Source organism: Mustelus asterias, chromosome 17 (assembly GCF_964213995.1).
Source record: "Mustelus asterias chromosome 17, sMusAst1.hap1.1, whole genome shotgun sequence".
Classification (NCBI taxonomy): domain Eukaryota; kingdom Metazoa; phylum Chordata; class Chondrichthyes; order Carcharhiniformes; family Triakidae; genus Mustelus; species Mustelus asterias.
In genome coordinates, this window is record NC_135817.1 from 51089451 (window position 1) to 51102259 (window position 12809).

Sequence of the window (12809 nt, forward strand, 5' to 3'; positions counted from 1 at the left end):
GGGTGGAGTTAGCCCCACCTATCTACAAACTTCTGACCTAATGGTTCTATAATAAAGCTGCACAGAAACAACAAAGTTTTTTGGTCACTGACGCTCAGAGAGTGCTCACCAACATGTATATATTCCTAAGTGTTTGTTTATGACTATGGAAAGTGTTTCTGTTGCTCTGTCAGCATCGTTTGAGCTTTAGTGTGGCATAAAGCAGAGGCTCCATCTTTTTACTTTTTGGAATTTGACAAGACTAGAGTGCTACTATAAAAGCATTTCTGCAACGCTGTTTCGGTTCTACAATGTCAAGTGTGTACATTGGAAATCGGATCAGTAATTTGACTTCCATTTGCATTAATGCCAAGAGGTGCTCTGCCATGCATAGTAGATGGCCTCACACTGTTATTCTTAATTACATCTCAGGATATGGGTAGATTGCAAGAGCTCAATCAGTCGAATAATTGTCTATAAAACTTTTAAAACATATTAGAAGATTTCTTAATGTTAGAATAAAGCATTTTCTTAATATAGTTGGTATTTGACTTTTGGCTCCTGACACTTGTTGGGAGCCAAGGGGCACATATACAATCCCAAATGCTTACGTGTGACTATAGAAAGTTTTCCTGTTATTTTAAGCATATTTTGAGGAGTCAACTGTCAAAACATGAAAAATTAGCTACTTTGGTAGGTAGAACTCTGTGCAAGGTATAAGCCAAGCTTGTCAAACCCACAGCCCATGGCCGGCATTGTTGAAAATGCCGTTAAGACAGGTCAGTGAGTTTGAATATTTCTGCAGGGGATTGCTCCTCCAATGACATTCTGTTTCTCTCCTGCATTTGCTGCTGATAGGCTAAGGGGGTGTGAGTGTGGGTGGGCATGAGGGCAGCAATGGGGCGAGGACAGCAGGTAGGTGGTTGTGAGGATGGTGGAGTGGGTGTATGAGTGTTAGCAAAGTTGGCTGAATGGTTGTGTATACAAGGCGTGCTTAGTGGCTGAGTGTGGGTGCGAGGGGTGAATGTGTGTGTGTGAGGCGTGCATGTCTGTGAAAGAGTGTGTGCACGTACAAGTACAAGGGGTGTGTGCACGTACAAGGGGTGTGTGCACGTACAAGGGGTGTGTGCACGTACAAGGGGTGTGTGCAAGTACAAGGGGTGTGTGCAAGTACAAGGGGTGTGTGCAAGTACAAGGGGTGTGTGCAAGTACAAGGGGTGTGTGCAAGTACAGGGGGTGTGTGCAAGTACAGGGGGTGTGTGCAAGTACAGGGGGTGTGTGCAAGTACAGGGGGTGTGTGCAAGTACAGGGGGTGTGTGCAAGTACAGGGGGTGTGTGCAAGTACAGGGGGTGTGTGCAAGTACAGGGGGTGTGTGCAAGTACAGGGGGTGTGTGCAAGTACAGGGGGTGTGTGCAAGTACAGGGGGTGTGTGCAAGTACAGGGGGTGTGTGCAAGTACAGGGGGTGTGTGCAAGTACAGGGGGTGTGTGCAAGTACAGGGGGTGTGTGCAAGTACAGGGGGTGTGTGCAAGTACAGGGGGTGTGTGCAAGTACAGGGGGTGTGTGCAAGTACAGGGGGTGTGTGCAAGTACAGGGGGTGTGTGCAAGTACAGGGGGTGTGTGCAAGTACAGGGGGTGTGTGCAAGTACAGGGGGTGTGTGCAAGTACAGGGGGTGTGTGCAAGTACAGGGGGTGTGTGCAAGTACAGGGGGTGTGTGCAAGTACAGGGGGTGTGTGCAAGTACAGGGGGTGTGTGCAAGTACAGGGGGTGTGTGCAAGTACAGGGGGTGTGTGCAAGTACAGGGGGTGTGTGCAAGTACAGGGGGTGTGTGCAAGTACAGGGGGTGTGTGCAAGTACAGGGGGTGTGTGCAAGTACAGGGGGTGTGTGCAAGTACAGGGGGTGTGTGCAAGTACAGGGGGTGTGTGCAAGTACAGGGGGTGTGTGCAAGTACAGGGGGTGTGTGCAAGTACAGGGGGTGTGTGCAAGTACAGGGGGTGTGTGCAAGTACAGGGGGTGTGTGCAAGTACAGGGGGTGTGTGCAAGTACAGGGGGTGTGTGCAAGTACAGGGGGTGTGTGCAAGTACAGGGGGTGTGTGCAAGTACAGGGGGTGTGTGCAAGTACAGGGGGTGTGTGCAAGTACAGGGGGTGTGTGCAAGTACAGGGGGTGTGTGCAAGTACAGGGGGTGTGTGCAAGTACAGGGGGTGTGTGCAAGTACAGGGGGTGTGTGCAAGTACAGGGGGTGTGTGCAAGTACAGGGGGTGTGTGCAAGTACAGGGGGTGTGTGCAAGTACAGGGGGTGTGTGCAAGTACAGGGGGTGTGTGCAAGTACAGGGGGTGTGTGCAAGTACAGGGGGTGTGTGCAAGTACAGGGGGTGTGTGCAAGTACAGGGGGTGTGTGCAAGTACAGGGGGTGTGTGCAAGTACAGGGGGTGTGTGCAAGTACAGGGGGTGTGTGCAAGTACAGGGGGTGTGTGCAAGTACAGGGGGTGTGTGCAAGTACAGGGGGTGTGTGCAAGTACAGGGGGTGTGTGCAAGTACAGGGGGTGTGTGCAAGTACAGGGGGTGTGTGCAAGTACAGGGGGTGTGTGCAAGTACAGGGGGTGTGTGCAAGTACAGGGGGTGTGTGCAAGTACAGGGGGTGTGTGCAAGTACAGGGGGTGTGTGCAAGTACAGGGGGTGTGTGCAAGTACAGGGGGTGTGTGCGTGTATAAGTACAAGGGGTGTGTGCGTGTATAAGTACAAGGGGTGTGTGCGTGTATAAGTACAAGGGGTGTGTGCAAGTACAGGGGGTGTGTGCAAGTACAGGGGGTGTGTGCAAGTACAGGGGGTGTGTGCATGTATAAGTACAAGGGGTGTGTACATGTATAAGTACAAGGGGTGTGTACATGTATAAGTACAAGGGGTGTGTACATGTATAAGTACAAGGGGTGTGTACATGTATAAGTACAAGGGGTGTGTACATGTATAAGTACAAGGGGTGTGTACATGTATAAGTACAAGGGGTGTGTGCGTGCATGTGTGGTGAGTGTATGTGTACAAGGGGTGAGTATGTGCATGTGTGTGATTGAGAGGTTTGTGTGTGTGTGAGGGGTGCTTAGTGGCTGTGTGTGTGAGGGGTGTGCGTTGTATGCAACATTTTTTTGCTCGTTTGTTGTTTCTTTTCATGCATCAGCTTTTCTTTTTGAAATTCCTGTTTAATGTTGTGTCAAAACTTATCTTTCCAAAACTTGCTCATCAGCCCCCCAGAGCATGAGAAAAATCGAAATGTGGTCTTTGGGCCGCAGATTGTACAATTCTGGTAAAAGCCATGGTTCTCAGCATTTATTTAAGTCTAACAGTGTGCATTACAACATACAGGCACCAAAGTGTCAGTGGCCAGTGTCAAATATTGACTTTATACAAAATTTTACTAACATTAAGAAATGTTGTACTATGCTTCAATTTAAAAAAAGACATTCAATGGATTGAGCATTTGCAATCTTCCCTTACCCAGAGATATAATCATGCTATTTATTTTCATGTATATAGGTCAGGTGCAATTGAATACTTAAAACATTAATAGTAATGAAAACATATTATGTACCAGACATATAATTTAAAAATCATATTGCTTTCGAATAGCAAGTAACATTTATCAAAATTTTTGAATGAACTGTGCAGGAAGACTATTCTGGACAATGAGGTCATGTAACGATCTTGAAAAGATACTTGTAGTTGATTTCATATAAACTTATTTTAAAACAATATTTAAAGAATGAGACATATTTATGTACTTTTGAACTTAAATAAATCTTTCACTTATATAGCAATAAATTATTCAAATTATTGTTATCGTGTACATTTTCATTATCTCACTTTCAAAAGGTGCTATGCAACCAAATCGCAAATAAGAAGGGGTCATCTGTTCAGAACAATAGTTCTAATATTTGGATTACTTCTCATTCAGATGTGTTAACACAAAAATGACTCGTGGTTTAGAACACAATGATAAAAGAACTGTGCTTTGTAATCCATTCTCTTAATTTCCTATTATTTGCTTAGCGTCCATCATTTCCTCAGGAAGTAGAGCAGATAAATAAAGCTTTATACTAACCCTCATAGCAAAATTGCTGAGACTCAAATAACAAAGGAGATGAGACAAAGGGTCCGATTTTCCCCAACAATGGAGTAGCACAGTTCAGAACTCAAGAAACTCATCACATCTATGGTTGATAGATTACAGCATGAGTCATAGCTACATGTGATTTCCTGAGCAGAGGACGCTGAATCAAGTATCATAAATATATATGGGGTTTTGAACCATTAAAAAAAAATCAGGATTTACAGCAATTATTTACTTCAATCTTTATGATTTTTTCCCTTGATTTCCATTTCAGAGTTTGTTGTTTTACTATCTTTTCTTTAAAAACAAATGCCTATTTGATAGCAGCACAGTATATAAGCAGTATTAAATTGCATACTATTTACCCAAGATACAAATTGAGTATTTACGATATATACCAGATTTATTTTTTTTAAACTGATAAAAGCTAACTATGGAAATCTCAATTTTATTAAATGTAGAATGAATATGCATAAGCTACTTCCATTTTTCAGTAGACAGATTATGCAGCTTCTGTGATTAGTTTTATCCCAAATTCCGACATAGCTATAGCATTCTAGTCACAACATTTGAATTCTATAGTGCTACATTGAACAATTTTAATTAGAAAAACTGTAGAATGATCAATTATGTATGTGATTTTCTAAAGTTGGAGATAGAGATGGCTTGGGATTTGATAAAGACATTAGGGCCTACAAAATTGGACACACTGGAAGTTAGACCAGAAATGTGCACAGATTTCTTGCCTATCATATTGTGGGGCCTTAGCCAGGCATGGGGGGTGGGAGAAGAAAGAGAGAGTAGCATGCACCTAAATGATGAGGCCCAGGGCAATTCTGATATTGGTCCCCTAAGCTCATTATACTGTAGCCAGGGTGGTGCAAACAGGCAGCTGGTGATAAGAGCTAATGTCACCTTGAGAAATGCTGCTAGCCCTGCAACAAGAAATTCTGTGGTGCTTTTAATGCAAAAGTAGTGCTGCTCTGGTGTGGGTGCTGGAATTTAGCATGCATGTCAGATATGCTAGCAACACACCCATTCTAAATTGTAGGGCAAGATTCTTCGCCCATGCCCACCCTGCTGCAAGTGAGAACAGAGAATTTGGCATGCCAGCCAAAACTTCATTCATTTTCAGCGGTACCAGAGAATCCCAGCCACGAACAAGGATGGAGATTTTCAGTGGTACTGTCTAATAGTGCATGTATGCCAATAACAGGAGAGTGAGGCCAAAGCTGTTTCAGATATTCTGCCATTTACACTAGAATTGCTCCAGACTTAAGTTAACGTAACAAAAAAGAGCAAGTTACCTACATAATATGGAAAGCACAAAGTGGTTCGCAGACTTCAAACGTCCACAAATGTTGAAACATCAATCTGGATGATTTATGCAAATCAGATCTTTTCTCAACTGCACAACTTACAAAGGATTCTATAATGTGCCTTTCGATGACTTCAGACAGGAAGATTGTTTACTTCTTACATTCTGGCCTGGATTTCTAGGATGATGAAATTTCCCTCCCTATCATGTCAGTGTCAGCAGATCGAGGACACACCCCGTCGATACAGCCTGCCCTACAGCCATTTAATGCACCATACAACTGGCTGCAGGTGGGACTTTCACCCCCCCATTCGGGAAAAAGTTCCAATCTGATTGGCCAGTAGCTTTCTTGTTCCTGCAGTGGACAAATTGGGACTGCAAGCAGTCCCCGGAGCTTGGTCTTCGGGGTCCAGGAATAGGTAAATGTGAGGATCTCAGGGTGGGGAGGGGAGGTGAGATTGTGGAGGATGAGTAGAGGGAGGTGAGTGTATTGGTGAAGAGGCCGGTAGGGAGGGAGCACGTACAGGGCTGGACTTTCTCTGGTGGGGAAAGGTGGGGTGCCTGATGTTAAAAGGAGGCTGCTGATGGAGGTGACCACCCCGCTTCGCACCCAAGGCCTGAATACTATCCAATTTCTGGCTTTACCCCTTGTCCTTGAACTCCTACCACCAGTCTGAAGATTGAGGCTGGGCAGTAAAAGGTCCTTAGGTGGTCAAATAAGGACCTCAATCGTGGCAAGGTGGGTCAGCTGGCCTAGGCCTCGCCCATCTCACCATAACATTATAGAGAGTTCAGGGTGGGCAGGAAGCAGGTTGAAAGGCCATTGTAGAAAATTTACAGGCAATCCCCCTTAAACCTGCTGGCAGGGGAACGTAAAATTCTGACCTCTATCATGGAGCCATTACAATGAGATTCACCATGGGTATGCACATTCAAGTCCTTATAGCTAAGACGGAACAGTAGAAGGAAAAATAGATCAAAACATCAACTAACAATGGAACAAAAACAGAAAATGCTGGAAAATTTCAGAAGGTCTGATAGCATTTGTGGAGAGAACAGAGCTAACATTTTGTGTCTGGATGATTCTTTGTCAGAACTGTTTCAGATTCCAGTCTCAGCAGTAATTTGCTTTTATCTTAGAATTAACAAGGGAAAGTTATTGAAGATGGAATAGACACATTCCCATGAGGTGAAAGGAAGGACATCCTCTCTTCGTTTCAAAAGAGGCCACAGGCTCAGGAGCTAGGGAATAACTTATGCAAAGCCATCATTCCCTACTGTCACAGCCCCCACTTTCACCATGACAACGTAAATGAGGAGACTATAAGAACAACCAGCAAGCTGGTAGCTTGTTTCGGCTGCTGTGGGAAGTTGCTGAATTTCTTTTGGAATGGGATAAAGTTCACGGAGGTGGCACTCACTGTCACAGCACCTCCCTCCACAATGAACATCACATTCTTGTCACATTTCTGCTTCAACTCCAAAAAAAAAAATGCCTTCTTACTCCATGGCTGGAATTTTCTGCTCCTCTTCCTATCGGACAAGTTCGGCAACAGGAACAGAGTCCTGGTAGTGCCTCTTGATGCACGGTGGGGGGTGCCAGGAAATGCACCTGAATGAACTGGTTTGCTCGCTGTGCACTGGGGCGGCATTTAAAAATGGCGCCTGGAATCATCAAGTGTCTGAGTTGATGATGGGGCAGGCGAAGTAGAGGCTGCCTTGCCTGCAATACATTGTAGGATCCGTGACTTTAATTTTTTTCCAAAGTTCTGCACTATATAGTGGAGAAAGCTGTCATTGCCTTCAGCGACTTCAGCCTAACAAAGTTTTGACATTCAGTATTTTGATTTGGTTTCAAACGTTGCCCATGTTGCCTGCTTCCTCCAGCATTGTGACTGCCCCTCTAAGCAGCAGTGGGTTTTATTCCCTGCTGCTCTCCCAGGTCTTTTGCCTCTCTAACTGTTTTCTGTCAACAGTGCTCATTCTCTTCCCATTCCCTGCCCATTTGATTTTATTGTTCTGTTATGATCCAGCTCCAACCCTTACACTATTTTCTGCCACCATAACATGTCCGAGGCAATGTAGCCTTTCGATCACCTCAAGGTTGATAAGATATTCCAGGTACTGCTGTGCCAAAGTACATAAGCAAATGAAATAAGGTAACACCATGCTTACATATGTAAATTAAAGTTTGAATAATCCACCAAGCTTCTCAAACTAGTATCAATAGCAAAAGGTATTGCAGCAATTGTGCTTTCCATGGGATCCTAATGATTAAAATTCCTAACTAGTGAAGTTTGATTAAAATGTTACGACTTATTAATTCATTTCTTGCGCACACGGAAGAAATGAGTTTGACAGCAGACTTTGCAACATAGGGTGTGTAGGCTATTACAATGATAATGATCAAAGTCTGTCAATTGACATTATGATTGTTTAACGCATTTTATTTTACAAAAGGTAAGGCAGTTGAAGTGCAAATGAACAAACAACTAGAGTCTTTACGCGATTGCCCATGTTCCAGTATATATCTATACCATCGTAACACATCACACATTCATCTTAATGTGTGCATTGAAGTATAACATCCCTTTCCTCTGATATCTTATTCTCAAATTTAGTTTCAGGATCAGATCGTTCGGGTCATGTCAAGATTAATATCGCTGATATATGTACTGCTCTTTGGGACACAGCTGATCCAGTCAGTCTTTCTTTGTCTCTCCCGCTAATACAGATCAATCAAATTTCTTGTGGCTGATTTGTAAACTGCTAATACTCACATAATAGTGGCAATGAATATGAATGTTAGTCATGATTTGGACTCTCGCATTTTAACACAAAAGCCACTTGGTCAGCTTTGTGCAAATCCTTCAAAGAATCTCTCATTTTATTAAAAAGTGAGATTTTTCTCCACTTTCTGCTTATATTGAAAACAAAATCTCTTGCCGTTTCTGGAGATTCGTTACAGCAGGACTGAAAAAGTGACTTGGAAACTTGCTTTCCAGGACTACACAATGTCACTCCATATTTATCAGAGTGAAACCTATCTTTTTTCTGCACCATCCCAAAGTAGCACAGCTCTGAGCACCATTATAGGTGGAATTTAATGCCATATTGGAGGCAGCAGGGGCATTTAACTGTGTGGAAAGGTGGTGGTTGGGTCTCCACCACATTCCTGGCTTTGTCCTAACAAAGTCCAGGGTGAGAAGACTCATGGATGGCCTTCCAATCCATTGCCAATTGAAGCTCTTAAGTGGGAAACTAACAGTGAGGTACTCACCATGTCAAACCCGAAAAGAGGTTCTGGGGAATGGGGGTGAGGGGGGGGGGAATGTTCCCTCATTCAAAAGCACTGTGCCTGATGAAGGAACCCAGCATCAGGTAGGGGATGCCCACTGAGAGCCAGGCCCTTGCTACTGACCCCCCCCCCCCCCCCCCCCCCCCCCACTTCTCCTGCAACTCCCCCCCCTGTTCCTCATCCCACCCTCAAGTCACCTTTGGCCTGGAATCCTGGGCCTCTGGTGGGTGTACCACCAGCAGCAGCCACCACTCCTGCTGGCACTACCTACAATGCACATCTGGCAGCCTTGGATTGACTGGTAGCTTTTGGGGAGGGGGGGGGGGTTATGCCCCCAGGGCCTGGATGCAGGGCAAAGCCAGCCACTGTCTACATAAATGCTTCATTGGCTGCACCCCTAAAGGAGGTGGCAGTCTCTTGATGGTGGGTGCGACCCCCGTTGCCTGCATTAAACACCTCTCAAATGTGGAATCAGACTTGCAAACCCAAAATTATTTTTGCTGAAATCCCAATGTCAAGTTACCATCCTCCATGTCTCACCTCAGAGACAGTTAGCATTTGCTCCCTTTAGGTGAAAAGCTTACATTTACATAACATTCTTCATGACGAATATCTGAGTCACCTGGTGATAAACAGGAGTACCACTGATGAACTCAGCCTCAATTTCCCCCTTTTTCAAATCATTAGGACATTCTTTGACATCTCATATTTTTCAGAAAGTGAAATTAGTAAATTATAGAGAGGTGGCCCACCTTACATCAGCCTCATTGTGTCAAAACCTTTTAAAACAATGTTAAAATGGCCTGTCTACCTCCTATCTGCTTCAAGCAGATTATACAAAATGCAATCCAATTAAAAATTATCTTCAGGCAAGATACAGCAAGCAACTTTGTTATCTCCTGACCTTTACTGGAAGGGTAATTTTATAAGTCTGACTTTTTAGCTGCTAAAGGAAAATCACAACAAATGGATCTGTAGTTAATTGAAGTTTAATTGAAGGACACCAATGTAAATGTATGGTCTTGCTTTCAATGTATGGCCCTCCCATTCAATTTAAATTGAGTATGATCATGCCATTAATCATGGCTGTAAAACAAATGTTATTCAATATGGAAATGAATATTCACTGAAAAATGGATTTGTTACATTCTAAGTGTGTATAAGACAATTGACCTGCGCACTTCAAAAATACAAAGAACAAAGAACAGTACAGCACAGGAAACAGGCCCTTCGGCCCTCCAACCCTGTGCCACTCATTGGTCCAACTAGACCATTCGTTTGTATCCCTCCATTCCCAGACTGCTCATGTGACTATCCAGGTAAGTCTTAAATGATGCCAGCGTGTCCGCCTCCACCACCCTACTTGGCAGCGCATCCCAGGCCCCCACCACTCTGTGTAAAAAACGTCCCTCTGATATCTGTGTTATACCTCACCCCTCTCACCTTGAGCCCGTGACCTCTCGTGATCGTCACCCCCAACCTGGGAAAAAGCTTCCCACTGTTCACCCTCTCTATACCCTTCATAATTTTAGGTCTCCCCTCATTCTCCATCTTTCCAGGGAGAACAAGCCCAGTTGACCCAATCTCTCCTCATAGCTAAGATCCTCCATACCAGGCAACATCCTGGTAAACCTTCTCTGCACTCTCTCTAATGCCTCCACGTCCTTCTGGTAGTGCGGCGACCAGAACTGAACGCAGTACTCCAAATGTGGCCTAACCAGCGTTCTATACAGCTGCAACATCAGACTCCAGCTTTTATACTCTATACCCCGTACTATAAAGGCAAGCATACCATATGCCTTCTTCACCACCTTCTCCACCTGTGCTGCCACCTTCAAGAATTTGTGGACTTGCACACCTAGATCCCTCTGTGTTTCTATACTCTTGATGGCTCTGCCATTTATTGTATAACTCCCCCCCTACATTAGTTCTTCCAAAATGCATCACTTCGCATTTATCTGGATTAAATTCCATCTCCATTTCTCCGCCCAATTTTCCAGCCTATCTATATCCTGCTGTATTGTCCGACAATGTTCATCGCTATCCGCAAGTCCAGCCATCTTCGTGTCATCCGCAAACTTGCTGATAACACCAGTTACACCTTCTTCCAAATCATTTATATATATCACAAATAGCAGAGGTCCCAGTACAGAGCACTGCAGAACACCACTGGTCAGACCTCCAGCCGGAAAAAGACCCTTCGACTGTTACCCTCTGTCTCCTGTGGCCAAGCCAGTTTTCTACCCATCTAGCCACCTCTCCTTGTATCCCATGAGCCTTAACCTTCTTAACCAATCTGCCATGAGGAACTTTGTCAAATGCCTTACTGAAATCCATATAAACAACATCTACGGCCCTTCCTTCGTCAACCGTTTTTGTCACTTCCTCAAAAAACTCCACCAAATTTGTAAGGCATGACCTCCCTCTTACAAAACCATGTTGTCTGTCACTAATGAGATTGTTCCGTTCTAAATGCGCATACACCCTGTCTCTAAGAATCCTCTCCAACAACTTCCCTACCACGGACGTCAAGCTCACTGACCTATAATTACCTGGGTTATCCCTCCTACCCTTCTTAAATAACGGTACCACATTCGCTATCCTCCAATCCTTAGGGACCTCACCTGTGTCCAATGAAGAGACAAAGATTTCCGTCAGAGGCCCAGCAATTACATCTCTTGTCTCCCTGAGCAGTCTAGGATAGATGCCATCAGACCCTGGGGATTTGTCAGTTTTAATGTTACCTAAAAAACCTAACACTTCCTCCCTTGTAATGGAGATTCTCTTTAACGGGTCAACACCTCCCCCTGAGACACTCCCAGTCAACAAGTCCCTCTCCTTTGTGAATGCAAAGTATTTATTTAGGATCTCCCCTATTCCCTTGGGTTCTAAGCATAATTCCCCTCCTTTGTCCCTGAGAGGTCCGACTTTTTCCCTGACAACTCTTTTGTTCCTAACATATGAATAAAATGCCTTAGGATTCTCCTTAATCCTGTCTGCCAAGAACATTTCGTGACCTCTTTTTGCCCTTCTAACTTCCCGTTTGAGTTCTTTCCTACTCTCTCTGTATTCCTCCAGAGTTCCATCTGTTTTCAGTTGCTATAGTTAGCCTTCCCCCAATTTAGCACCCTACCCTTAGGACAACACTCGTCCTTGTCCATTACTATCCTAAAGTTAACAGAGTTGTGGTCACTATTTGCCACATGTTCCCCTACCGAAACTTTGACGACCTGACCGGGCTCATTTCCCAGAACTAGATCCAGTATAGCCCTCTCTCCAGTTGGGCTATCTACATACTGTTCCAAAGAACCTTCCAGTACACATTTTACAAATTCCTCCCCGTCCAGATCCCCAGCCCTAAGCACTTTCCAGTCTATACCAGGGAAATTGAAGCTCCCACTACAACAACCCTATTTTTTCTGCACATATCCAGAATCTCCTGACATATCCGTTCCTCCACTTCCTGTGGGCTGTTGGGTGGCCTGTAGCATACCCCCAGCATAGTGATTGCACCTTTCCTAAACACAGCCCTAAATAGGGGCGGTACGGTGGCTGGCATTGCTGCCTCACAGCACCAGGGATCCAGGTTCAATTCCGGCCTCAGGTCACTGTGTGGAGTCTGCACATTCTCCCTGTGTCTGTGAGAGTTTCCTCCCACATTCTAAAGATGTGCGGGTTAGGTTGATTGGCCATGCTAAATTGCTCCTTAGTGGCAGGGGGGCTAGCAGGGTAAATATGTGGGGTTATGGGCATAAGGCCTGGGTGGGATTGTGGTGCCGACTCGATGGGCCAAATGGCCTCTTTCTGCACTGTGGGGATTCTATGATACTGGCAAGGTTCAGCAATTTACTCAGCAATTTTTGAAATTTGACTGTAACTTACAGGGTCTGATGGTCCACAGCATTCTCTAAATGACTTCTGAACATCCGTTCCTTGCAACTCAAGGGCAAGGCAAGGGCCTGAAGAAAGTTCATTTACCATACCCTGTGGGAAGAACATAAAATGTATTGGTGCAGGTAGAGAAAAATTGTGACACTCTCTTCCCCAGCCATGCTACTTGCAAATTGCAACATAGTCATTGAATGGGAAATTGAGCAAATCTCAAACC

At 44.7% G+C, this 12809-nt stretch overlaps 1 protein-coding gene across 7 annotated transcripts in view; it reads right to left on the reverse strand.

The window, feature by feature from the left end:
* The window catches only part of nme7 (NME/NM23 family member 7), a 181324-nt gene that overhangs the window by 38812 nt on the left and 129703 nt on the right, over positions 1–12809 (reverse strand). For 6 of the 7 annotated variants that reach the window (XM_078232643.1, XM_078232647.1, XM_078232641.1 and 3 more), the window contains one exon: positions 12584–12685. In XM_078232643.1, the coding sequence (XP_078088769.1) occupies positions 12584–12685 (102 nt within the window). Of the gene's footprint in view, positions 1–7343; positions 7531–12583; positions 12686–12809 lie in introns of those variants that run through there. The other variant, XM_078232644.1, reaches the window with a different exon arrangement.